General features: G+C 41.9%; 2 protein-coding genes across 2 annotated transcripts in view; one reads left to right on the top strand and one right to left on the bottom strand.

The window, feature by feature from the left end:
* The window catches only part of NCDN (neurochondrin), a 47,413-nt gene extending 32,667 nt beyond the window's left edge, over window positions 1-14,746 (bottom strand). The window contains exons 1-4 of the mRNA XM_073615591.1: window positions 14,598-14,746; window positions 4,799-4,930; window positions 3,492-4,481; window positions 614-855 (exon numbers count right to left, since the gene is read on the bottom strand). Coding sequence (XP_073471692.1) covers window positions 614-855; window positions 3,492-4,481; window positions 4,799-4,918 — 1,352 coding nt within the window. The 5' untranslated portion in view covers window positions 4,919-4,930; window positions 14,598-14,746. The remainder of the gene's footprint in view (window positions 1-613; window positions 856-3,491; window positions 4,482-4,798; window positions 4,931-14,597) is intronic.
* Window positions 14,747-14,780: 34 nt separating this feature from the next.
* KIAA0319L (KIAA0319 like) overlaps window positions 14,781-26,347 on the top strand; it is a 163,062-nt gene continuing 151,495 nt past the window's right edge. The window contains exons 1-2 of the mRNA XM_073615590.1: window positions 14,781-14,906; window positions 19,965-20,129. The gene's annotated coding sequence lies outside the window, so the exon portion shown is untranslated. The remainder of the gene's footprint in view (window positions 14,907-19,964; window positions 20,130-26,347) is intronic.

The raw sequence follows: 26,347 nt of genomic DNA, 5'->3' as shown, positions 1-26,347 counted from the left end.
TGCGGGCAGGAGTTTTTAGGTGAGGCCACGGCTTCAGCCTAAAAAAACTCCTGCCCGCAGCTCCTCAGGACCGCATGGTTTCAAAAAATTTCGCAGATTTTTTTTGAAGAAAAGTCGCCTAGCTCTAACCTCTGGATTACCAACAAGTGTTTTGCCACCAAGTACTGAGTTAAGGTTTGCAAAGTCAAATACTTTTTGCACTCATTAAAATGCAAATCAATTTCTAATTCTTAAAATACATTTGTTATTCTGTCTCTCACTGTTAAAAATAAACCTACCATTATAGAGTGATCATTTGTCAGTAGGCAAAATGTACAAAATCAGCAAGGGATCAAATATACATACATAAAATATATATGTAATATGCAATATTTGAAAATGCTGCAAGTGACCTGAAAGTAGCAGTACAAAATATTCAGATAAAGGAGATCTAATATTAGGTTTTAGAATTTGTAACCCCTGGTTGCAATTATTCTAGACAGACTGGATGCAAATGTCTAACAAGAAAAAAAAAAAAAAAAAAAAAAAAAAGTGTAAATAAAAATAAAAACCACACACACACACACACACACACACACACACACACACACACACACACACACACACACCATACCTTATGGCATCTCCTGGCCATACTGCTCCCCAGTTGCTGCACAGTAATGCCACCTGAGACACCTCCTTAGGTTGAGCTCTACAGGTAACACCCCGATGAAACAAAGTCCTCATATAAAGTATCAAGAAAGGAAGTAGCTGAATGACCTCTTCCTTAAGACAGTAGGTTTCCTCTGCCAACCATGCACCAAGCAGTCTTACAGAAGCCAGCACAAATGGATCCTCATGTTTTTCCAAGCCAACCTAAAAGAGCCAACATAAGGCTTCAAATTAAGTAAATGTCAAGCATATTACTTTAATCTGATAGTCAGTATTTAGACAGAATTGAAGTAATAAAAAAAAAAAAAAAAGGGCTGGCTTATTAACATACATGTTATACTTACCTACTCTGTGCAGTGGTTTTGCACAGAGCAGCTACGATCTTCCATTTCTTGGGTCCCCTGCTAGAGTTTCTGCCCCCCCCCTCCCCCCTCCCGCATAGCAAGCAGCTTGCTATAGGGGCTCCCGAGCCACTGCTTCTTGTGTCCATTCACAGGGAGCACAGCTTAGCTCACCCCAGCTCTCTCAATGGCTCACTGGCTGTGATTGACAGTAGCCGGACCAAGGTCTCCCTTTACTGTCTCTGCTAATGAGTAGTAGACCGGGGGGGGTGGTAAGAAAAAAAAAAAAAAAAAAAAAAAAAAAAACCACACCCCCCTCAGCTTTTACAACCAACCACTTTGACCACTTTCCGACCAACCGCCGCAGTATGAATTTATTATTTATTTATACTGGGGCAGGTTGGCTCCCCTGCATGTGCCGTTGTAGCTACAAGTCAGCTTGCGGGGGTGGGATAGCGGGCGCGCGCCCGCTGTATAGCAGGGGTGCCGGTGCTCGTGGCCAATGGTTGCCGGCCACGAGCGATCGTGGGCAGGAGAGACAGAACAGGGACGAGTGTGTAAACACACACTTCCCTGTTCTGATAGGAGTGATAGATCATGTGTTCCTGTTAGCTAGGAACCACAATCCATCACCTACTCCAGTCAGCCCCCTTCAGTTAGAATCACCTCCCAGGGAACACAGTTAATCCCTTCACTGCCATTTTTACAGTAATCAATGCAGTTTTAGAGCATTGATCGCTGTATTAATGCCAATGGTCCCAAAATTGTCCGATATGTCCGCCGATAACGTCGAAGTCACGGGGGGAAAAAAAAAAAAAAAAAAAAACACCCCCCCCCCCCCCCTCCACACCAACTTTTTAATATCATGAATTTAAATGAATATGAATTTGTCGCCCATTATCAACACCTTAAGCGCAAGAAAAATGCACTCCTTTAAATTCTTTGTACGTCTTCACACTGCTCCCTTGCGCTTCCGGTGGTGTTAAAAATCTTTCTTGCTGCATTTTTGGTTAAAAGATCTGCACTAGGGGGAAAAAAAAAAAAAAACACCCACACATTGAAAACGCAGCAAGAACACATCAATGACGCACCCGTGTTACGTTTAAGTCACATGACCTATGGACAGAGGGTTGGAGAAAACACCTCACACCATAAGCACAGTAAGATTGTGGCAATAGTTTGGCATCATTAGCGACACCTTTTTCTCTATTGGCAAAATGCCAAAAACACAATTTCTAGCCACTAAAAAAAAAAAAAAAAAATATATATATATCTCTATATCACCTATAAAAAGTAAATCTTAAAATTTGACATTGCATGAACAAGGAACTGCTCCCTTTTGGTTTTTAAACATACATATTATATTTCATTTTGTGCACAAGATTGTAGACCCTGCCAGAAATCCAGTGATCTGACAACAGGTGCTCTGCATACCAAGAAGTCTATTCAGCCTTGCCCAGATTACCATCACTGGACTACAGAGGACACCCCCACAGTAAGTATTATATTAGAATATTAAGTTTTATATTATATACATACACACAACCCCCCAACTGCTCTTTAGCTGCAGAAGCAGCAGCCAAGGGTGTACACATGCTGTGGCCACAGCTGGAAGAATACCCCCAGGTGAATGGGGCCACACTGCAACGTTGCAGCTCAGTGATGCTGCATTTAAGGGGGCTAAAACAGGCACTGGAGGCAAAATATCACCTCTTCAAAGCCTGTCAAATGCCTCTGAAAAGATGAGCATGGATCGCTTTTCAGAGAAGCAACAGTCCTTTAGGTTATTATGAACAAGCAGTTCTGATTGTACAGGAATAGGGGAAATTATCAAAACTTACATGCACTCACAAAGCCTTTTTAAAAATTGCAGGACTATACCTTCAATGGCATTGCAGGTACTACTTTGTAGGGGAGGCAGAGAGCACAGCACACTTGGCAAGATAGCTCCCCTTGCTTTCACTGCTTGACCGAATGCCCAAAGTACCAATTTACAGCTTGGCTGAGGAGTGGGAGCTGGGTCTCAAGTAAATACATTGTTCTACTTGGATGCCGGGGCAGCTCGGTTGAGAAAGGCCACACACCACAAACAGATATAATTGGTGCATCATCACACAATGATCTAACAGTAGTACTTTTAGTAGTGAAACCAAATGGGGGGGGGGGTTATGATTAGACAGACCATCTTATACAATCTTAGATTGGCCAAGGTGGAGAACCAGGCAGGTGACATCATGATCTTCAACTTGGCCAACCAAAGAAGCTTGTATTCACTAGAAAACACACATGCTCCTAAAAGGCCAAGGTTCCATGCAAGTGACTCTCCATTTCCCTCTGTGAGGAAAACCACGCTTACTTTATGTAAAAAAAAATGCTACTACGGCATATTAGAGCAACCCCTCTGGCACACTGAGAATTTGTTTTAACCAAAGTATTTTGAGTGACAGGAAATCTGCAGTTCTTTAAAGACTATGCAAAGTTGATAACACTACAAAATACCTGCTGTAAGTAATACATCACTGCGCCACAAGCCTCTTGTATAACTTGAAGGAGCTGCAACTTCTGGTCCTCTTTTAGCATGGGATGTGCCTTTTCTTTAACACACTCCTGAATGCCCATCTCAACCAAGGAATAACAAGCTGAAACAGCTTCCCAAGAAGGGATTGGATTAGGATCCTCCAGTGCCATCCTAACCTCAACACAAGCCAAGTTTACCAGTAAACAGAAAAATTTTCTCTTCCCTTTTCCTTCAGTCAAAATCCAAGATGAACCATAAACATGAGAAAGGAAAGCTCCAAGCTTTAATGCCGGGTCTCTCTGGGAAGCAGTAAGCTTATTTCTAAGGACTTTAAATAAACCCATACGAAGGTGTTTTAAGCAGTCCTTACCCCAAGAAGTCACAGTCAAAACAGGTGAAGGAGGTAGGAACACAGGAAGAATCTCTGCCAAGTGGAACTTGCGTCTGTCCTCCTCTTTATTAAATTCTTCGCTTAGCTTAACTAACAGGAGTTGAAGTTCTTTTTCACTTTTCTTCCAGGATTTGTCCGGCATAGAGGTGAGTAAAGTGGTTAGAATGCCAAGAGCATTTTTCCAACCAAGATTGTGATTCAAATAAGCTTGACATAAAGATGATATGGTGCCACCAGATACCAAGTGTTCGATTCCTCCAGGAGCAGCCAATATGCCCATCAAGCACTGATAGGCATCCTCTACCATGGAATACGCCTTCTTTTCTTGCTGGCTTAGTGTACTTACAGTTGCATTGAAAACTGGAATTTTATTAAGAAACTCAGGATGACTGGCCAGAGAGGGGTCACGGCAGAAACAAGCCAACAGGGTCAAGCCAAGACTTCGAAGCAAGTACTCAGGACACTCATCAAGTGACAATTTTGAGAAAAGAAGCCGGTTTGGGAAAGAGAAACCAACTGCATCAAAGATTTTGCGCCTAATTCCAGCATCCAACTCTGCACCTTTGGCACACTTTGTGATCTAAAAAAAAAAAAAACAAAAAACAAAATTTAAATTAATAAGGGAGGAAAAAAATAAAGAAATAATTTCCCATTATCAAGGAGGTAGAGCAGTGAATACATTCTTTCAAAAGTAAAAGATTCTGTAAAGAATATCAAATGATAAAATTAAAGAATCTTTTATAGTGCTTCTCAGGAAGAGTTAATTCTAGTATATTATACAAAATTAATAAAAAAAAAAAATAAAAAAATAAGACCAATAAGGTCATCCTAACATTGGACAACGACCCATACTACATGACATTCCTATACATATAGGACAAATCTATTAGGCCTTACCATTAGAAGTGCAGCAAACTGCTCACTGTCGCCATTTGCTGTTTGAAGAATTTCCAAACATTTTTCCAAGGCAAAATTCACAGGGTTTTCATCTGTAGAGGGACCTGGTCTTTCCGTCATTATGCAAATAACCTGGAAGTATGGAAATTCGAACTTTAAAATTGCTTGACATGCCTCAAGGTTTTTCCATTTGAGCGGTCGAAAAAAGTTACAAAGAAACTTAATATGCAAAAATCGTCTAGGTGTGCACATGAGTAGCACTGCTTTCACACCGAGGTGTCGGTGGTAAAGCAGCACCATTTTTAGCAGCGCTTTACCGTCTTTTTTTGCAGAGGTTTTTGGCCCCTAGCGGGGCGCTTTTAACCCCCGCTAGCGGCCGAAAAAGGGTTAAAATGACCCACAAAGCACCACTGCAGCAGCGCTTTGCCAGCGGTTCAGCGGCGCTGCAGGAGTGGTGTATACATGGCTTCAAAGATGCTGCTTGCACAGGAAGCAAGGTTCACAGCCACATAGTATAGCACTAATAGGTTAACTGATATGGTTAAAAGAACGTAAAGTAACCACCACAAGTGCTCCATAGATCAAAGCATGTAAGCAGGGGGGGTTTGCAGTCCCCCTGTGAGACCACAAAAGCTCAACGGGGAACATACACACACTTAGATGGGCTTGACTAACAATTTAATGGCACTCTCCAGCTAATACTTTAAGCAGTTGCAGCACACTTTACCTTTTGGGATAAAGGTCAGTGTCAGTGGGTTTTTTTTGTTTTTGTTTTTTTAAAAGCTGTTCAGTGTGCATCAGCATTTGAGCTATAAGCTTTTGTGGGAGTATTGTTTTGCCAAACTAAAAAGGTTGTAAAACTCATTCTACAGCTAATGCTAGGAGTGCAAATCTTCTGCGGTGCATCACAATTACTGCACATGGTTTTTATCCAAAAATTCAAGCAGTTAGAAGAACTCAATACCCCCCCCCCCCCATTCATTTGCTCTTAGCGCAATATCCTATTTGGGGAGGGTAATGCTCATAACCATCCCAAAAGAGGGCAACAAGTTATTCACTTTCAGTTCATTACAGAGAGAAAAAAAAAAAAAAAAAAAAAAAAAAGGTATTCTTTACATCAAGGAGGAAAAACAGAAAGGCTTCTTTGTCGTAAGAGCTGTGAAAATGTGGACTAGAAGGACTCAAACTAGTTCTGGGCTGCTCAGTAGAATGTTTTAATAAAGACCTGAAATGCATTCCTGTCCTAACTGCACAAAATACAAGTGACAGAAGGATGGTGGTGGGAGGGATGGAATCAGGCAGAGGGATGGAAATCGGATCAGTGGCAGAGGGACAGATTGGATCAGGGGCAGAAGAATGGATGTAGAGCTGCATGATTAATCGGGAAAGAATCAGATCGTGATTCTACTCCGCTCTCGATCTTAAAGCATTTTCCCGATTCAGTGCTGAGTTTTCTGCTCACAGCTGAGGACAAAAAATAAAAAATATATAATATGCATAAATGTATAAAGTGCAGCGCTGGATAAAATCAATAAGATATTATCAAAGTAAAGTGATCTAGTGATGGAAAAAAAAAAAAAAAAAAAAAAAAAAAAAAAAAAAAGCGCAACACTACATACAATAAATGTACTTAAGATACCAAACCAAAAATAGTGAAAATGGTTCAAAAATAGTGAAAAGTCCAAAGAAAAGTCCAGAATTGATGGCAAATACGAAGAGCGTGATAACCACTTCAGCCCCGGAAGGATTTACCCCCTTCCTGACCAGAGCACTTTTTCCAATTTGGCACTGCGTAGCTTTAACTGCTAATTGCGCGGTCATGCAATGCTGTACCCAAACGAAATTTGCGTCCTTTTCTTCCCACAAATAGAGCTTTCTTTTGATGGTATTTGATCACCTCTGCCGTTTTTATTTTTTGCGCTATACACGGAAAAAGACCGAAAATTTTGAAAAAAAAAATTATATTTTCTACTTTTTGTTCTAAAAAAAAATCCAATAAACTCAATTTTAGTCATACATTTAGGCCAAAATGTATTTGGCCACATGTCTTTGGTAAAAAAAAATGTCAATAAGTGTATATTTATTGGTTTGCGCAAAAGTTATAGCGCCTACAAACTAGGGTACATTTTCTGGAATTTACACAGCCTTTAATTTATGACTGCCTATGTCGTTTCTTGAGGTGCTAAAATGGCAGGGCAGTACAAAACCCCCACAAATGACCCCATTTTGGAAAGTAGACACCCCAAGGAAATTGCTGAGAGGCATGTTGAGCCCATTGAATATTCATTTTTTGTCCCAAGTGATTGAATAATGACAAAAAAAAAAAAAAAATTACAAAAAGTAGTCACTAAATGATATATTGCTCACACAGGCCATGGGCATATGTGGAATTGCACCCAAAATACATTTAGCTGCTTCTCCTGAGTACGGGGATACCACATGTGTGGGACTTTTTGGGAGCCTAGCTGCATACGGGGCCCCGAAAACCAATCACTGCCTTCAGGATTTCTAAGGGCGTACATTTTTGCTTTTACTCCTCACTACCTATCACAGTTTTGCAGGCCATAAAATGCCCAGATGGCACAAACCCCCCCCCCAAATGACCCCATTTTGGAAAGTAGACACCCCAAGCTATTTGCTGAGAGGCATGTTGAGTCCATGGAATATTTTATATTTTGACACAAGTTGCGGGAAAGTGACAATTTATTTATTTATTTATTTTTTTGCACAAAGTTGTCACTAAATGATATATTGCTCACACAGGTCATGGGCATATGTGGAATTGCACCCCAAAATACATTCTGCTGCTTCTCTTGAGTACGGGGATACCACATGTGTGAGACTTTTTAGGAGCCTAGCCGCGTACGGGACCCCGAAAACCAATCACCGCCTTCAGGATTTCTAAGGGTGTACATTTTTGATTTCACTCTTCACTGCCTATCACAGTTTCGGAGGTCATGGAATGCCCAGGTGGCACAAACCCCCCCAAATGACCCCATTTTGGAAAGTAGACACCCCAAGCTATTTGCTGAGAGGCATGGTGAGTATTTTGCAGCTCTCATTTGTTTTTGAAAATGAAGACAGACAAAAAAAAAAATTCTCTTCTTTTTTTAATTTTCAAAACTTTGTGACAAAAAGTGAGGTCTGCAAAATACTCACTATACCGCTCAGCAAATAGCTTTGGGTGTCTACTTTCCAAAATGGGGTCATTTGGGGGGGTTTTGTGCCATCTGGGCATTCCATGGCCTCTGAGACTGATAGGCAGTGAAGAGTGAAATCAAAAATTTACGCCCTTAGAAAGCCTGAAGGCGGTGCTTGGTTTTCGGGGTCCCATACGCGGCTAGGCTCCCAAAAAGTCTCACACATGTGGTATCCCCGTACTCAGGAGAAGCAACAGAATGTATTTTGGGTGTAATTTCACATATTCCCATGGCATGTTTGAGCAATATATCATTAGTGACAACTTTGTGCAAAAAAAAAAAAAAAAAAAAAAAAATTTGTCTCTTTCCCGCAACTTGTGTCACAATATAAAATATTCCATGGACTCGACATGCCTCTCAGCAAATAGCTTGGGGTGTCTACTTTCCAAAATGGGGTCATTGGGGGGGGGGGGGGGGTTGAACTGTCCTGGCATTTTATGCACAACATTTAGAAGCTTATGTCACACATCACCCACTCTTCTAACCACTTGAAGACAAAGCCCTTTCTGACACTTTTTGATTACATGAAAAAATTATTTTTTTTTTTGCAAGAAAATTACTTTGAACCCCCACACATTATATATATATTTTTTAAAGCAAATGCCCTACAGATTAAAATGGTGGGTGTTTCATTTTTTTTTTTTTTTTCACACAGTATTTGCGCAGCGATTTTTCAAACGCATTTTTTGGGGAAAAAACACACTTTTTTACATTTTAATGCACTAAAACACACTATATTGCCCAAATGTTTGATGAAATAAAAAAGAAGATCTTAGGCCGAGTACATGGATACCAAACATGACATGCTTTACAATTGCGCACAAACGTGCAGTGGTAACAAAATAAATACATTTTTAAAAGCCTTTACAGGTTACCACTTTAGATTTACAGAGGAGGTCTACTGCTAAAATTACTGCCCTCGATCTGACCGTCGCGGTGATACCTCACATGCATGGTGCAATTGCTGTTTACATTTGACGCCAGACTGACGCTTGCGTTCGCCTTAGCGCGAGAGCAGGGGGGACAGGGGTGCTTTTTTTTTTTCTTTATTATTTTTTGCTTTTTTATCTTATTTTAAAACTGTTCCTTTCATTTTTTTTTTTTTTTAATCATTTTTATTGTTATCTCAGGGAATGTAAATATCCCCTATGATAGCAATAGGTAGTGACAGGTACTTTTTTTGAAAAAATTGGGGTCTATTAGACCCTAGATTTCTCCTCTGCCCTCAAAGCATCTGACCACACCAAGATCGGTGTGATAAAATGCTTCCCCAATTTCCCAATGGCGCCATTTACATCCGGCGAAATCTAAGTCGTAAAATGCTCGTAGCTTCCGGTTTCTTAGGCCATAGAGATGTTTGGAGCCACTCTGGTCTCTGATCAGCTCTATGGTCAGCTGGCTGAATCACCGGCTGCATTCTCAGGTTCCCTGTTGAGACAGGAGGGCCAGAGAAAAACACGGAAGACGGTGGGGGGGGGGCATTCTCTCCCACTGCTTGTAAAAGCAGTCTAGAGGCTAATTAGCCGCTAGGATTGCTTTTACATGAAAACCGACCACTGGCTGAAAAGAATGATATCAAGATGATACCTAAACCTGCAAGCATCATTCTGGTATAACCACTCAAAGTCGTGAATGGTGTACCTGAAGACAAAAAAAAATGGTTAACAATAAAGCACAGTAAACGGTAAAGTATAAAAAATTGCAGACCTGAAAAGCAAACATGATAAAACATAATAACAATAAAACATTGCAGAATAGAATACAGTAAAAAAGAGCAGAACAATAGAGAGAATAGAGAGAGAACAATAAAACGACAACTATTATTTTTTATTTTATATATTTTTGTTTGTGTTTTTTTTTTGTAACTAACTTTTAGAACTGTAACCGGTTCCAGGTTCGGGTCTCTCAAAATGTGATGGCATCTTGGGAGACCCTGTGAAAGTGTGTCCTAGTCTGTGCAATGCTGTACCCTACGCTAATACTCAACTAGTGAATGGTAGCGTTCAAAACATTCACCAATGCAAAGACCAGGATTGACAGGAGGGACAATAATAGCGGGTGTCACGCCTATATCCGCATTTGCTGCAGACACATCTTTTTTGGGGGGGTTCGTTGGGTAGGGGTACTCGGGAGGACATAAAAATGCCTCTCATGCAGCCGACTGCATTTGGTTGGGGATGTGAATGGGGGAAGTACGGGAACTGCAGAAGTGGCGGGGTATTCCCAATTAGGATTGGCGAATGCAGCAGGAAGGGCATTATGGGCACGACGGGCCTGTGTTTGTCTTTTTGGTGGCAGCGGGACACTATTTGTGCTTGCCACCTCACCAGCTTGAACTGCACTTATGGGACTCGCCACGTCACCAAGTGTTACTGCAGTGCTGGTTTGACTACGACCGGGGTGTACTAGGCCGCTGGCGCTTGCCAGTTCACCAAAACGCTACCAAAAAAAACTGTTAACGATCGCAGGGATCAGGCCTGACTCTGCGAACGCTGCAGTTATGCGTTTAGTGTTTTGTAAGTGACAGTGATCGATCGATACTGCACTTGGGTGGGCTGGGCTGGGCCGGGCGGAGGGGCAAAACGCTGGTGCTAGCAGGTATCTGGGCTGATCCCGCTAACACTGCGTTTTTGGGAACCCTAAACTGCTGGGGACGCTAGTATAGATCTGAACGGATCAGATACTATACCACTAAGGGAGGCGTATGCTGCGTGCGTGGGTGTTAGCGGTACTGGCGCTAATCTGACGCTGCCTGGGGCGAATCAGGGGGCTAAACCTTTATTCGGTAATAAACGGCGGGTGCCCTGACACTATAAAAAATAAACGAACTAACCAGCGTCACCCGTAACGGTTATACGGTGATCAGTGGTGAAAGGGTTAACTAGGGGGCAATCAAGGGGTTAAAACATTTATTAGATAGTATATGGGGGGTCCCTGTCGCTATAAAACGCTGACGGCGAACCTAAATATTTACGTCCCTAACTAGCGTCACCAGCGACACTAATACAGCGATCAGAATAATGATCGCTTAGCGACACTGGTGACGGGGGGTGATCAAGGGGTTAAAACTTTATTGGGGGGGGGGGGGGTTAGGGGGGTATCCTAGACCTAAAGGGGGCCTAACACTCACTGCCCTAACACTGTAACTGTCACCAATACAGTAATCAGAAAAAAAAAAAAAAAAAAAAAAAAACTGCTTGGTGTCAGTTTGTGACGGGGGGGGGGGGGGGGGGGGGGGGGTGGAATCGGGGTGTGTGTGTGTGTGTGTGTGTGTACGTACTCACATTACAGTCTTCTCTTCCTCGGCCCGGGACGGAAAATACCGAGCCGAGGAGAGATGACATCATTTCCTCTGCCTCTGTGTACAATACAGAGGCAGGGGAAATGATCCCATTGGCTGGGAGCGATCGTGAGGGGGGGGGGGGGGGGGCCCCACGAATGGATGGCCTCCCCCTCACCACCGATCGCCGGGGGAGATTTGCCGACCGCAAATCCAAATAAGTCCTTTTGCCTGCCCAGTGCCGCTCTGTCGACGTACATCGTCGTGCGGCGGTCGGCAACTGGTTAAAGGATCCCAATATAATGCTCCAACTTAGTAGTGCTGCCCATCACCAAGTGTAAGAAGAATGGAGGCTTACCAGAAAGCCTGCGACCGCCCTTACTCAGGGGGGTCAGTACAGGCTCCTTTAACACGCTCTTTGTATTTGCCACAGGAGGGAGGGGCCAGGAGCACCAAAGAGGGACCCGAGAAGAGGAGGATCCAAGCTGCTCTGTGCAAAATCATTTCAGAGGGCAGGTACAGTGGGGAGAACAAGTATTTGATACACTGCTTATTCTGCAGGTTTTCCTACTTATAAAGCATGTAGAGGTCTGTAATTTTTATCATAGGTACTCTTCAACTGCGAGAGACGGAATCTAAAACAAACATCCAGAAAATCACATTGTACGATTTTTAAATAAAAAGTATTTGATCTCCTACTAACCAGTAGGAATTCCGGCTCTCACGGACCATTTTTTTTTCCCTTTAAGAAGCCCTCCTGTTCTCCACTCATTACCTGTATTAACTGCACCTATTTGAACTTGTTACCTGTATAAAAGACACCTGTCCACAACCTCAGACTCCAACCTCTCCACAATGGCCAAGACCAGAGAGCTGTGTAAGGACATCAGGGATAAAATTGTAGACCTGCACAAGGCTGGGATGGGCTACAGGACAATAGGCAAGCAGCTTGGTGAGAGGACAACTGTTGGCGCAATTAGAAAATGAAAGAAGTTCAAGATGACAATAAGTCACCCTCGGTCTCCATGCAAGGTCTCACCTCGTGGAGCATCAATGATCATGAGGAAGGTGAGGGATGAGCCCAGAACTACACGGCAGGACCTGGTCAATGACCTGAAGAGAGCTGGGACCATAGTCTCAAAGAAAACCATTAGTAACACTACGCCGTCATGGATTAAAGTTCTGCAGCGCATGCAGGGTCCCCCTGCGCAAGCCAGCGCATGTCCAGGCCCATCTGAAGTTTGCCAATGACCATCTGGATGATCTAGGGGAGGGATGGGAGAAGGTCATGTGGTCTGATGAAACAAAAATAGAGCCTTTTGGGCTAAACTCCACTCACAGTGTTTGGAGGAAGGAGGATGAATACAACCCCAAGAACACCACCCCAACCGTGAAGCATGAAGGTGGAAACATTCTTTTGGGCTGCTTTTCTGCAAAGGGGACAGGACGACTGCACCATATTGAAAGGAGGATGGATGGGGCCATATATTGCGAGATCTTGGCCAACAACCTCCTTCCCTCAGTAAGAGCATTGAAGATGGGTCGTGGCTGGGTCTTCCAGCAGGACAATGAAACGAAATGAAACACAGCCAGGGCAACTAAGGGTGGCTCTGTAAGAAGCATCTCAAGGTCCTGGAGTGGCCTAGCCAGTCTCCAGGCCTGAACCCAACAGAAAATCTTTGGAGGTAGCTTAAAATCCGTATTGTCCAACGACAGCCCCGAAACCTGAAGGATCTGGAGAAGTTCTGTATGGGAAGAGTGGGCCAAAATCCCTGCTGCAGTGTGTGCAAACCTGGACAAGAAATACAGGAAACGTATGATCTCTAATTGCAGACAAAAGGTTTCTGTACCAAATATTAAGTTCCGCTTTTCTGATGTATCAAATAGTTATGTCATGCAATAAAATGCAACAGAAATACTTAAAAATCATACAATGCGATTTTCTGGATTTTTGTTTTGGATTCCGTCTCTCGCAGTTGAAGAGTACCTATGATAAAAAATTACATACCTCTACATGCTTTGCTGCAAAATCAGCAGTGTCTCAAATACTTGTTCTCCCCACTGTAAGTATAACATGTTTTGTTATTTATAAAAAAAATTTATTTATAATTAATTTTTTTTTTTTTTTTTTTTTTTAACCACTTCAGCCCTGGAAGGATTTACCCTCTTCCTGACCAAGCCATTATTTTGCGATACGGCACTGCGTCGCTTTAACTGACAATTGCGCGGTCGTGCGATGTTATACCTAAACAAAATGTCTTCCCCCCCCACCCCCCATAGTTTTCTTTTGGTGGTATTTGATCACCTCAGCAATTTTAATTTTTTGCGCTATAAACAAAAGTAGAGCGACAATTTTGAAAAAAACATTTTAATTTACTATAATAAATATCCCCCATTTTTTTTTTTTTTTAAATAAAATTCATCAGTTTAGTTTTAGTTTTGTGAAGAAAAAAAAAAAAAATTGCAATAAACGCATATTAATTGGTTTGCGCAAAAGTTATAGCATCTACAAAATAAGGGATAGATTTATGGTATTTTATACTAATAATAGTGGAGATTTGCAATTTTTTTATCGGGACATGATTCCAGCGCACAGATCAGACATTTTTTTGGGACCATTGACATTTATACAGCGATCAGTGCTATAAAAATGCACCGATTACTGTATAAATGTCACTGGCAGGGAGGGGCTTAACACTAAGGGGCAATCAAGGGGTTAAATGTGTTCCCTCACTGTGCATTCTAACTGTTAGGGGGATGGGACTGACTTTGGGAGGAGACAGATCGGTATTCCTATATACTAGGAACATGCGATCTGTCTCTTCTCCCCCTCCCCCCTCTGTCAGGAGCAATCGTGGCCATGAGCATCAGCTCCTTAAGGATGCGGCACGCACCCCCTAAAGTGCCCGCTGTACTGCTACAGCGATTTACGCAGGAGTGCCATTCTGCCCTCGTCAATCGACATCAGGCAGTCGGCAAGTGGTTAATACTTTTGTAACTTTTAGAAGCATTAAAGTTATACTAAACGCGCGCTATTATCAGCGGATTCATTCAGCGTTTTTTGAGCTTCCAAATCCACTAGGGTGCATGGAGCCTCAATCATCAGAAGTCTAATTGACCAACTTCACTGAGTCACGAAGAAAATGTTGAAGGAGCCAGCATAGCAGCCAGGCAATTCCCATTATAAAGTTCTGTACAGGTCTCCTTTTCTTATCACCACACATAGCTTCCTATTAGGCCTCGCAGCTCCCTCAGCAGAGCCAACATATGTTACCTATCCCCCAATTCACTGAAACCCCCCCACACACGCTGCTCTTACCTCTCCTCACACACGTTCTTTCCTGTCTCTGAATACTCCACAGCTTCCGCCTTCCAGCCAATCAGCGGCCCCACCGCTCTTATACTTCCTGCGGCCTAGGCCAGTGCCTGCTACCATGGTAGCGGACGCCATGCTGACAAGGGGAGGAGGAGGTCTGGCATCCGGGTAAGTCAGCGCTTCCGGGAGGAGGGATGTGGTTGGGGACTGGGGGAGGGGCTCGGGGTTTAGGTCCGGGGACAGCGACAGGTACAGCGACGAAGGTGTCCAGGCTGCTCTGTGTAATGCTGACATGGAAGAGCCACGCTGCAGGTATGTGTGTCACATGTCATTCCCACAATATGTGTACATGACTGTGCAGGGCGGACTTAGAATGGTGGCCACTTTATATGTCTCATGATGGCACACAGCTATATTATTCTGAGGTAAAGGTTAGTCGGGACAATGACATTGCTGAGAAAGTGACCACTGCTAAAAAAAGCTAATGTCATATGTGTGTGTATGGAGAATTGGGACAGCTGTGTCTACTGGTATGGAAAAATAATCTACAAATATAAATTAATACATATACAGTGCAATATATATATTGCACACACACCCTGTATATGTATTTATTTATATTTGTATATTTTTCCATACAAGCAGACACAGCTTGTCTGCTTGTCCCAATTCTCCATACACACACATAAAATGTGTGTGTGTGTGTATGTGTGTGTATATATATATATATATATATATATATATATATATATATATATATATATATATATATATATATATATATATATATATATATATATATATATATATATATATATATATATATATGTGTGTGTGTATATATGTATGTATGTGTGTGTATGTATATGTGTATATATATATATATATATATATATATATATATATATATATATATATATATAAAAAAATTTTTTTAATTTAAGGTACTTATATAGCACCGTCAATTTACGCAGCTCTTTACATAAGATTGTACATTCACATCAGTCCCTACCCTCAAGGAGCTTACAATCTAAGGTCCCTAACACACATTCATACATATACATACTAGGGCCAATTTAGACAGAAGCCAATTAACCTACCAGCATGTGTATTTGGAGGAAACCCACGCAGGCACAGGGAGAACATGCAAACTCCAGGCAGGTAATGTCATGGTCATGGTTATGGTTGGGATTCGAACCAGCGACCCTTCTTACTGCTATTAGAGCATGCTACCCACTGCACAAGATTTGTTTAGTATAATACTTGCTCCATTGCACTTTTATGCATATGGGAATAGCGGCATGACATCTTTATAACAGCATTCCCTCAATTAGTCGGACTACCCTTTCAGGGACTCCTCACACTCTTGTTTACCCGCTTGTTAATACTTCTGGTTAGCGCAGCACCCTCTCCCTTTACCTTATCCATTTACTTTGGGGTTTAGTCTGTCCCCAATTTCGGTGTATGCAGCTGTCCACATACTTTTAGTCTCCACGTTCTTTCTCCATTGTGGTAGCGCAGGAATATCCACATCATACCACTGTGCTGCCCCATATATGGTTCCTATTATAAAGTTCTGTACAGATCTCCTTTTCTTATTATACATGCCTATAGCTTCCTATTAGGCCTCACAGCTACCTCAGCAGAGTCAACATATGTTACCTATTAGCGCTCCCTGCCTGGCTGCCTCTATACCCCAATCCACTAACACCCCCCTATCTATATTACCAAAGGCATTGGGACGCCTGCCTTTTCACGCACATTAACTTTTTTTTTTTAATAGGTGTTTGTTCAAATTTCTTTTGCATAAACGCAAACTTTTGTGTGAGGGACTTGTGTACAGACGATAGGAAAATCTGAAAACAGACCGTTGTCCCCCGAAAAATTACTAGCCTGCCATCCAACATTTGTTGGCGGAAAGTTGGACAATGTGAAAAAAGGGGAAGGATAGATATGGCACTGCTCTTAATAACCACTTCAGTACAGGGCACTTATACACCTTCCTGCCCAGACCAATTATCAGCTTTCAGTGCTGTCGCAGTTTGAATGACAATTGCGTGGTGATCCAACATTGTACCCAAACTAAATGTACCCAAACTAAATTTTTATAATTTTGTTCCCACAAACAGAGCTTTCTTTTGGTGGTATTTGATTACCTCTGCGGTTTTTATTTTTTTGCTAAACAAATAAAAAAATACCGAAAATTTAAAAAAAAATAAAAGTTTTGCTTTTGTTTCTGTTATAAAATTTTGTAAATAAGTAAGTTTTCTCTTTCACTGATGGGCACTGATAAGGCAGCACTGACAGGCACTGATACGGCGGCACCGATGAGCGGGCACTGATATGCAGCACTGATGGGCATTGATAGGCGGCACTGATGGGCACTCGTGGGTGTCACTGATAGGCGACACTGATGGCACTGAAAGGCTGCAAAGATGGGTTCTTATGGGCGGCACTGCTGGGCACTTATGGGCACTGATAGGCGGCACTGATGGGCATTGATACGTGGCACTAATGGGCACTGATATGCGGCACTGATGGGCATCCCTGGTGGCACTGGCAGTGGTAGGCATTGTGAGTGGGCACTGATTGGCAGCTGCCTGGGCATTGATTGGCAGCTGCCTTTTGCACAGATTGGTATTTCCCTGGGGGTCTAGGGGGGCATACCTGGTGGTCTAGTGTGGATGGCCATCCTGGTGGTCCTGGGCGGTATGATGGTGGTCCTGGGCGGGATCCGAGGGGGGGCTGTGCTGATAAACAATCAGAACAGACCCCCCCTGCCAGGAGAGCAGCCAATCGGCTCTCCTCTACTTGCGTCTGAACGATCGCCGCAGTGCGCGCCCAGTCAGGATATTGAAACCACTTTGCCGCCGTCATTCTGCTATATGGCGGGCGGCAAGTGGTTAAGAGGTAATTTGCAACCTCTAGATACTTGAAGGGTGTGTATACTATGGGTGCATATAGTGCAAAAAGTAAAAAAAATACGAAATGTAAAGGATGTCCTACTGTGTAAACTTCCCGATCGCTTTTTTATAATGCATACTGTTAGAAGCTATGTGCATTCAAACAAAAATAAAATGAGAAATAAAAATGAAAAAAACAAACAGAAAAGCGCTAACTTTTCCTGTGTGAAATCCACAATCCTGTGCAAAATCTGCAATTGAAAGTAACATTTCTGTGCCAAAAAAATACCACATATATGACTGGTATATAGTATTGCTGTGAAACTGGGCTCTGAAACATGTATATACTGTCCTTAAACCCTGGTGTATAATTTTTATTTCTCATTTTATTTTTGTTTGAATGCACATAGCTTCTAACAGTATGCATTATAAAAAAGCGATCAGGAAGTTTACACAGTAGGATATCCTTTAACATTACTTATTTTTTGCACTTTTTTCACTTTTTTCACAATATGCACCCGTGGTATACACACCCCTCAAGTATTTAGAGGTTGCAAATTACTTCTTAATAAGAGCAGCGCCATATCTATGCTTCCCCTTTTTTCACATTTTTCTAGATTTACCTTAGGGTAAATTTATTGATAGAGGCTGCAGCTCTTCACATATTTTACATTTAAGCAAATGAAGAAAAGGGGCTTTGAAATAACCAGCCTCGGGACTTTAATGGTGTTTATATCTTAAATATCAAGTCATCAATAGTTTGAATAAAATGTATTTATTTAAACATTATTAAAAAATCACGAGACATGATTTAGTACAGAAAAAAGTTTTTTTTTCATAAAATCCAGTGACATATTACAAAAGATACCACTTTTCTCAACATGTTTCGCTCATTGGAGCTTCTTCAGGAGACTTGTCATGTGGCATCATATTAGACCAGATTGATAATCAAAATATGTATATCACTCGGGATTGAAATCAATGAAATGTATATCCTATGGGATGCTTTCCTTCAGAGATGGGTCTTCACGAGTGTTTGCAGAGATATACAAAGAAGGATCAGTAGGTGGAGTCCTTTTTAAAATTAATTAGTAGAATCAATATTATCCATGGATCACATCCGCAGTGATACTTGGGAAAATTCACTCAAAAACGGGATGTACAGAATGGAAAAATTACAAAGTGCTCAGTGCATGTAGGCTTGCATCCAGGGCAAGCCAGGTCCTGGGGTATGTATCAGGTAAAAAACCTGGTAGTGATAAAGAAGCAATTGGAAGGTTGACAGAGGAGGGAGGTATACCTCCCGTCTGACTCGTTCTGTAGCCGACAGCAAGTGACTTCCTGACCCCCCCCCCCACCCCTTAAACTTCTACAGCAATGCTGGCAGCACTCATACGTCTATTTCCCAAAGACAACCTCTGGATATGATGCTGAGCATGTGCACTCAACTTCTTTGGTCGACCATGGCAAGGCCTGTTCTGAGTGGAACCTGTCTGTTAAACCGCTGTATGGTCTTGGCCACTGTGCTGCAGCTCAGTTTCAGGTCTTGGCAATCTTCTAATAGCCTAGGCCATCTCTATGTAGAGCAACAATTCTTTTTTTCAGATCCTCAGAGAGTTCTTTACCATGAGGTGCCATGTTGAACTTCCAGTGACCAGCATGAGAGAGTGAGAGCGATAACACCAAATTAACACACCTGCTCCCCGTTCACACCTGAGACCTTTTAACAGTAACGAGTCACATGACATTGGGAGGGAAAATGACTAATTGGCTAAATGTGGACATTTTCATTTAGGAGTGTAATCACTTTTGTTGCCAGCGTTTAGACATTATTAGCTGTGTGTTGAGTTATTTTGAGGGGACAGCAAATTTACACTGTTATACAAGCTGTACACTCACTGCTTTACATTGTAGCAAAGAGTAAATTATTCAGTGTTGTCACATGAAAAGATATAATAAAATATTTACAAAAATGTGAGGGGTGTACTCACTTTTGTGAGATACTGTGTGTGTATAGATAGATAGATAGATACATAGATAATCTCACCTGTTGTGTGCTGGTGATAAAGGGTGATAGAGCTAAAAGGCTGATCTGGAATGTGTGGATGGTGCTGCCGGCTGTATTGCTCACATAAACAGGTCACCGGAGTCCTATAAGCTGGCTGTAGGAGCTGTCAGTCAGGTTTTGTCCCAAATCTGGATGGACAAGAAATCTGTTTTTTATGCTTGGGCCAGTATGTTTTTTTTACCTTACATTACTTTACTTACTTTACTTTAAGGAAGACTCGTGTCTTTGGGACAGGTGTGTGTGTGATGACTGTACCTGAGTGCTGCAATGAAAGGCTGGCTAACTGTGTCTTTTCTGTGATCCAGATTATGTATGATGAGGTCCTGCATGACAGGCTTTACTCAGTGGCTGCTCTTTTGAAAGGAAGGAGGTGACTTATGCGTTCTTCTTCTGTTACAGCATTTAGGACTTTCTCCAAGGAATGCAGAAGTGAAACAAGGCTCGGGAAGGAAAAAGAGGATCTGGAATCAGTCCCGTCCTGCATCTCCTCACCAGGGATAGTTATGGTGCAGCTTCCTCTGCAGGAGTTCTGTGTCTGAGACCATCCAAGCTGACATGATTTGGGTTAGTGTGTACTGCCACTGACAGTGTAACTTGCTACATCATCTAATAACCTTGTAGTTGTTTGCTTAGGAAATATTGTTTATTCTGAAATGATAGGGCAACACAGTGGTGTGGGCAGTACAGTGGTGTAGCGGGTAGCACTCTCGCCTAGCAGTAAAAAGGGTCGCTGGTTTGAATCCCAACCACGACACTACCTGCCTGGAGTTTGCATGTTCTCCCTGAGCCTGCGTGGGTTTCCACCGGGTACACTGGTTTCCTCCCGGTACACTGGTTTCCTCCCACACTCCAAAGTCATGCTGGTAGGTTAATTGGCTTCTGTTCAAAATTGGCCCTAGTATATGAATGTGAGTTGGGGGCCTTGGATTGTGGGCTCCTTGAGGGTATGGACCAATGTGGGTGTTCGATGTATGCGTGGAGTGCTGCGTGAATTGGCGGCGCTATATGGGTACCTTTAAAATAAATAGGGATGATTGTAGACATGCACCCACACTCACTCAGGTTGAACTGGATGGACTGGTGTCTTTATTCAACCTTACTAACTATGTAACTATTTCCACATTTAAAGTGGTTGTAAACCCTTCCATATACCCAGTGAAGGGACTATCCTCAGGTGATAAAGTGATAAAACAAATCCTCCTACATAAGTTGTACCTGTCTGCAGTCTTCTCATCTCTACATCCATTCAAAATGCTGAATTTATAAGCTTGTCTGAGTTGTCAGAAAACGGGAGGAGAGGTGAAGTTACATTCTGGAGAGCTCTGAGAGCTGATTGAAGGGAAGGGACACAGGAACAAAGCCGAGGCTGTCATTCAGCTGGAAATCCCTCCCCTGTCACCTTTTTTCTCTTGGTGTCAGGAAAACTTGTCAGACATAATTCATGCTGATAGCAGATGAACGAAGCAGCATACAGAAATTACACTTAGTGATCCTAATTGAGACAAGTACATGAAATAGAGGGATATGCTTTGTTCATATTTCATGTCTGAGGTTTACCACCACTTTAAGAAAGATTTCATTGCTTTGAGATAACAGGGGGCAACCCCTGTTGCACATGCCAAGGTGGACACACAATGCCCTCACTGCTGCATGTGAAGGTATTCACTATAATTGACAGCTCCCTAGTCTGTCTGTCCCACCAACCCCCCAACGTCAGTGAAGGCAACCAGCAACTGACATTGTCATAGCACTACAATAAGCCTCGGTTCACACTGGGACGACTTGTCAGGCGACCTAGGTCGCCTGACAAGTAGCGTCCCGTTCAGTACAACTTAGAAAAAGGTTCCTATACGACTTTGGGGGCGACTTGGGGCGACTTGCATAGACTTCTATACAGAAGTCGTTTTGCAAGTTGCCCGGGCAGTCGTGTGCAGGTCACCTCGGTGAGGCGACCTGCAAGTTGTGCCGCCTCTGGTGTGAACCGAGGCTATTGGTTACCATAGAACCTGTGTGTTCAGATGCCCTTATGAACAGGGCATGGTCAAGCCTGCCAGGAAGTCATCACCTTTAACGGGCCAATCATTTATGGCCAACAGATTCCCCACCCTGCAGCCACACATACATGCCACTTATATACATTTGGCTGTGCCCCTGGCACAGATGATTAGCTTATTACAGGTGACCGCTACTTGGGCGGCTCAGCCACATGGGTTTGGAGGAGCAATTGAACATACCCAAGCTCATCATCATTTAATGTGGACGTGGGAATCCCCCCCCAGCTGTGTCATTTTATTCTCACAGCGGGAATCTCCGGCCCTCAGAATACACTATGCTTCTCCCGATTGACTGCATGCGCTGATCGAGTGAAAACTTGCCAACAAGCCAATTCATAAGAAGTCAGTCGATAGATGGACTTCTTATAAACGGAAACGGCCATTGTTGTATTAATGTATTAAATTCTGTCCTTGAACTGGCCGAATTTTGATCCATGTATGGCCACTTAAAGGTGTAGAAATGGGACTGATCTGAGATCTTTTGTCTTGCTGTAGGACTGTGTACAATAATTCATGAGTTTAACTTGGCAATAGAAGTACACCTACGAGTTCATAAATTTAAAAAATTAGAGCACAGCGCTATTTAGTTCACTGGCACGCCAGTTGTCTAATTCTTTGTAAAAGTGTCACTCAATGTGGAAATGGATGCTTTGGAATTTTACTTTGTATGTTCAAGCTAAATTATTATTAGTACTACTACCTATTTTGGTTAGCTATCCAAAGTTGAACAAACAAGTGGATTTATCTTTAAACTGGAATTTAAAGTGTTTTAATTTTAATTAGAACAGGGAATGATTTAAGTGCGTCAGGTCTCTTTTTTTTTTTTTTTTTTTCAGTTCACTTCCTGTCCTGTAGATAGGAAGTGAGGAAAATATCTCCAATTTAAAATAAATACCCTCTCAGCTGTCACCACAACACATTTCCCCATTATAAGATTTACCTTCTATGGTGGTTCTGATGAGGACTCCAAATTTCCCTTTCAGTTTTTGTGACAACAGTGAATCTCATCAAAGGGAACAAAGGCAACAATAAAAACTAGACAGGAGTTGTTATCTCTCACCATTCTATCCCAAACTAAATACCTTGGCTTTAGAAACGTTTTAAGAAAATATAAGACCTAAGTCTAAAAATAAGGACTTAATGCCTATTTAAGTGCCGGTTCACACTGATGCGAGTTCATAACGAATTTGATGCGTCAAAAACATTCTAAATTTGCATTTCATCCATAAATTCATTGTTTTCAATGACCGTCGTTCACATACATGCGTTGCGATTCCCCTACAAATGCAATGCGATTAAAAAAAAGGGTCTTGTGCGAGTTTACAGCGTTGCGAATTTAGCCTCCATAGACATCAATGTAAATCGTTCTGGAATCGCATTGTTGGTTCAGATATTTGCGAATTCCACCACACTACTCTCCACAAAAACCAGGAAGTACACAGGAAGTTAACACCTTCTCTTTTTTTTTTTTTTTTTTTACATTATGATTCCATTGGCTAGAACATCAATCGCAGCTATAACCAACTCCTGAAATTTGCGGTAAATTCGCAGTAAAATCGCACCTCACACAGGACAAAAAAGAACAAATTCACAGCGCAGCAGTGTGAACTGGCACTAAAGGCTGATGCGCAGTTTATTGGTGCATATAATGAAAAATGTGGCTGTATTTCAGTGCCCAGAAGCCACGGGTGTTACTTACAGCTGTCTGTACAATTAAACTATAGGATACGGTTGTATCTGGGTATACGCAGCTCCAAGCGTAACTCTACATACAGATTTAGGCCCCTGGATGCAGCCAGTGTGCATCCAGGGGTTTTAGGTCCATATATGTGTGCAAATGTACGCTTGGAGCTGCATATAGCCACATACAACCCTATCTTGTAATTTATTTGTACAGACCATTGTATGCAATAGCTGTGGCTCCCAGATACTGAAATACAACCGTCCTTTACGTTGTATGCCCCAGTACGCCCATGTGCATGAGGGTGTACAGTTGTTGTAGATTTTTATATATGTTTGATTAGCTGAGTTCTTGGGAATAAAAGGTCATGGTGCTTGGGTTTGCAAAGGCTCACGTTTACCTAATATGCAGTCACGTAGGAAAGAACAATTTACAAGTGTGTAAACAAGAAAGGAGGTGGAAACTCAGTGTTCCACATAGTGAATCCAAATAGTAAAACCCACTCTGTTTTTGAAAAGCTGAAACTGTACACAAGTAGACTAGCTTTAGACTCTGTCCAGGATCTGACTTGGTTACCATCCAGTTATTTCTTGGGCAGCTGAACCTTAAGTGTGGAGTATTGTGTTCTGTATATGTTGATTTTGAATTAAACAGTCTACGTAAAAGATGGTTTTGTGCCATTTGACACAAATTGAGTCAATATTATTTTGATGTAATGAAAATGATCATGCCTTATGAGCTATGAAAATGTTCAGTTTTTCAATGTTAATGATAGCTATGCAATGTTGGATATTCACAATACTATTTTTTTTTTTTTTTTTTTTTCAACCTAATATTCAGATTTGAACATGCCTGTTTGTTCAGTCATAGCTGTGATGTCACATATGTCCTTAGGCCTAGCAAATAGCTGCTAGGCCCAGGGACAGCAGGATCTTATGTTTTCATACCTGGAAACAGGGCCGCTGATAAAGGGGGGGTAACTGCTGGCTCTCCTGCATGGGGCCAGAGCTCCATCAGTTCAACAGGGGGGCCCAGGCAGATGACAGTCAGTGGGAAGGGAATCCTGGACTGGAGGGGGTGATAGGTGTGGGGAGTGGGAGGGGTATTCACTGGAACCAATCCTTTGTAGTTACTCCCTGCAGCACCTGAAAGCTGGTTTCTCCTCTCCTTTCCGTCAGCTTTCAGCTGTAGCAAGGGGGAACTACAGTGGATTGGTTTCAGTAAATGCCCCCCAGATCACATCCTCCTGCCCAGGCATCCTGTGAGACCCCGCCCCCGGTACCAACCAATCAATGTGTTCATAAATATAGTAAACTATATTTATTTATTATACTTCCCTTTGTGAATGAACATGAAGCCTCTGTACAGCCTCTGAAGCTGCTGATTCACACTGTACAGACCACAGCGCCCATGTGAATGCGCCCCCAGACATCATTCTCACACACATAGCTTTATTAACTTAATACAGTTTTATCTTTTAGATTTAGCAGGATTTTTGTAAGTTATCTTGTGTTGGTATCCACTAATGATTTTATTGTATTTTTAGCAAAAATAAAATGTTTATATTTTCAGGAGGGGGCAGGGGGTCCCTATTAGGTAGTCTATATGGGGCCCCATAATTTATAACCGGTGCCCTGTCTGGAAGTGCAGGGTATTCTCACTAAAGCTGTGAGGCAGCACCAGTAAGATGAGAGTATGGTTGTCAGGGGGGCCTTTCAAAGACACTGTCACCTTGCTCTGCATACCCAGAGAATAACTGTCACTGGAAAGAAGATATGGCTGCATGGCCATAGCTGCTGCTCAGGTTTTGAAAAGCATTGTTTGTTTCCTTTTGATATGTTTTATATTTGAGATAAACCTTTAAGAGATATTATTTATACCATGTGTCTAGGTCACCATGAGCTTATAAATATAGTCCTGATTCTAAAGCAAGTATCAGGCTGGGTTCATATCCTGTGTTGCTGTTCATGATTACACACCTTGAAGTAGAGCAGCCCATTCATTTGAATGAGTTGCCTATCATGTCTAAATCGCATCAATGAAGTACACAACCCTTTTTATTTTTTAATCGCACCACACCAAAACAGAACAATAACTCTCAGTGGCACTGCTGTGTGCTTGCTTCACACAACTGTGAACAGACCCTTACTTTGAATTTAAAGCATGGAAGGAAATTTAATATATTTTTTTAAGATTTTAGTAGATGTTGGGTTTGTTGATAATGTGTTGGTGGGTCCTTTGGTAATAATAAATGGTGGCTTTATTCTAAAAGTTTTGTTTATTTGAAGACTATCTAGTGCAGTGTTTTTCAAACTTTTTTTTTTTAGTCAAGGAACCCTTTAAAATTATGGACAATCTTGAGACACCCTATTCTAAAATTCTAAGAACTGAAATAGTTTTACGTAATGAAGCAACATCCACACATGTAGAACACCCGATGTTCTCCTCTTCAACCGATGACGTCATTGGTTGTTAGGATGCTGGTAGCTGGAAGGTTGTAATGGTGCACAATGAAAACCTGTGGCTTTGTGTAACTAAAAGGCAGGATTCATCCACCTCCTGTCTTGTATACAATTTTTGGGCAATTTTTAGACATTTTGCCAAGGCACCCCAGAGGAAACCTAAAAGCAACCCAGGTTGTGTAAGCACAGTAGTTGAAAAAGGCTTATCTAGTTCCTGTCACATAGTGAAATCCTAGGAGTAATGCCCTCCACCTTGCTCATAATTAATGAACGAACAAGACCATCAACAAATGATAGCTCAGTTTTTAATGGATGCTGATGAGGGAAGGGTTATCTTCTATTGTAAAACAGTGTTTTATCCTTATAATAGATCAAAATGCTGAAAAAAAAAACGGAAAAAAAACAGTGGCGCTTTCTCAGATAGAACTGTCCGATTTAAACAATACTGAAACCACTCTAGTGTATAAAAAATCTGGTGCAAAAAATTGTTTAATTTAAACACCCTGTGACATTTGTGAGTGCATGAAACAAACAAAATGTCCATATCTTGAAGCATAAAGAAAGTCCTTGACAAATTGTGTCTTC

This window comes from Aquarana catesbeiana, linkage group LG02 (genome assembly GCF_042186555.1).
Source record: "Aquarana catesbeiana isolate 2022-GZ linkage group LG02, ASM4218655v1, whole genome shotgun sequence".
NCBI classification, from domain to species: domain Eukaryota; kingdom Metazoa; phylum Chordata; class Amphibia; order Anura; family Ranidae; genus Aquarana; species Aquarana catesbeiana.
Note: the sequence above shows the minus strand (reverse complement) of the source record. Positions and strands in the feature narration are given on the sequence as shown.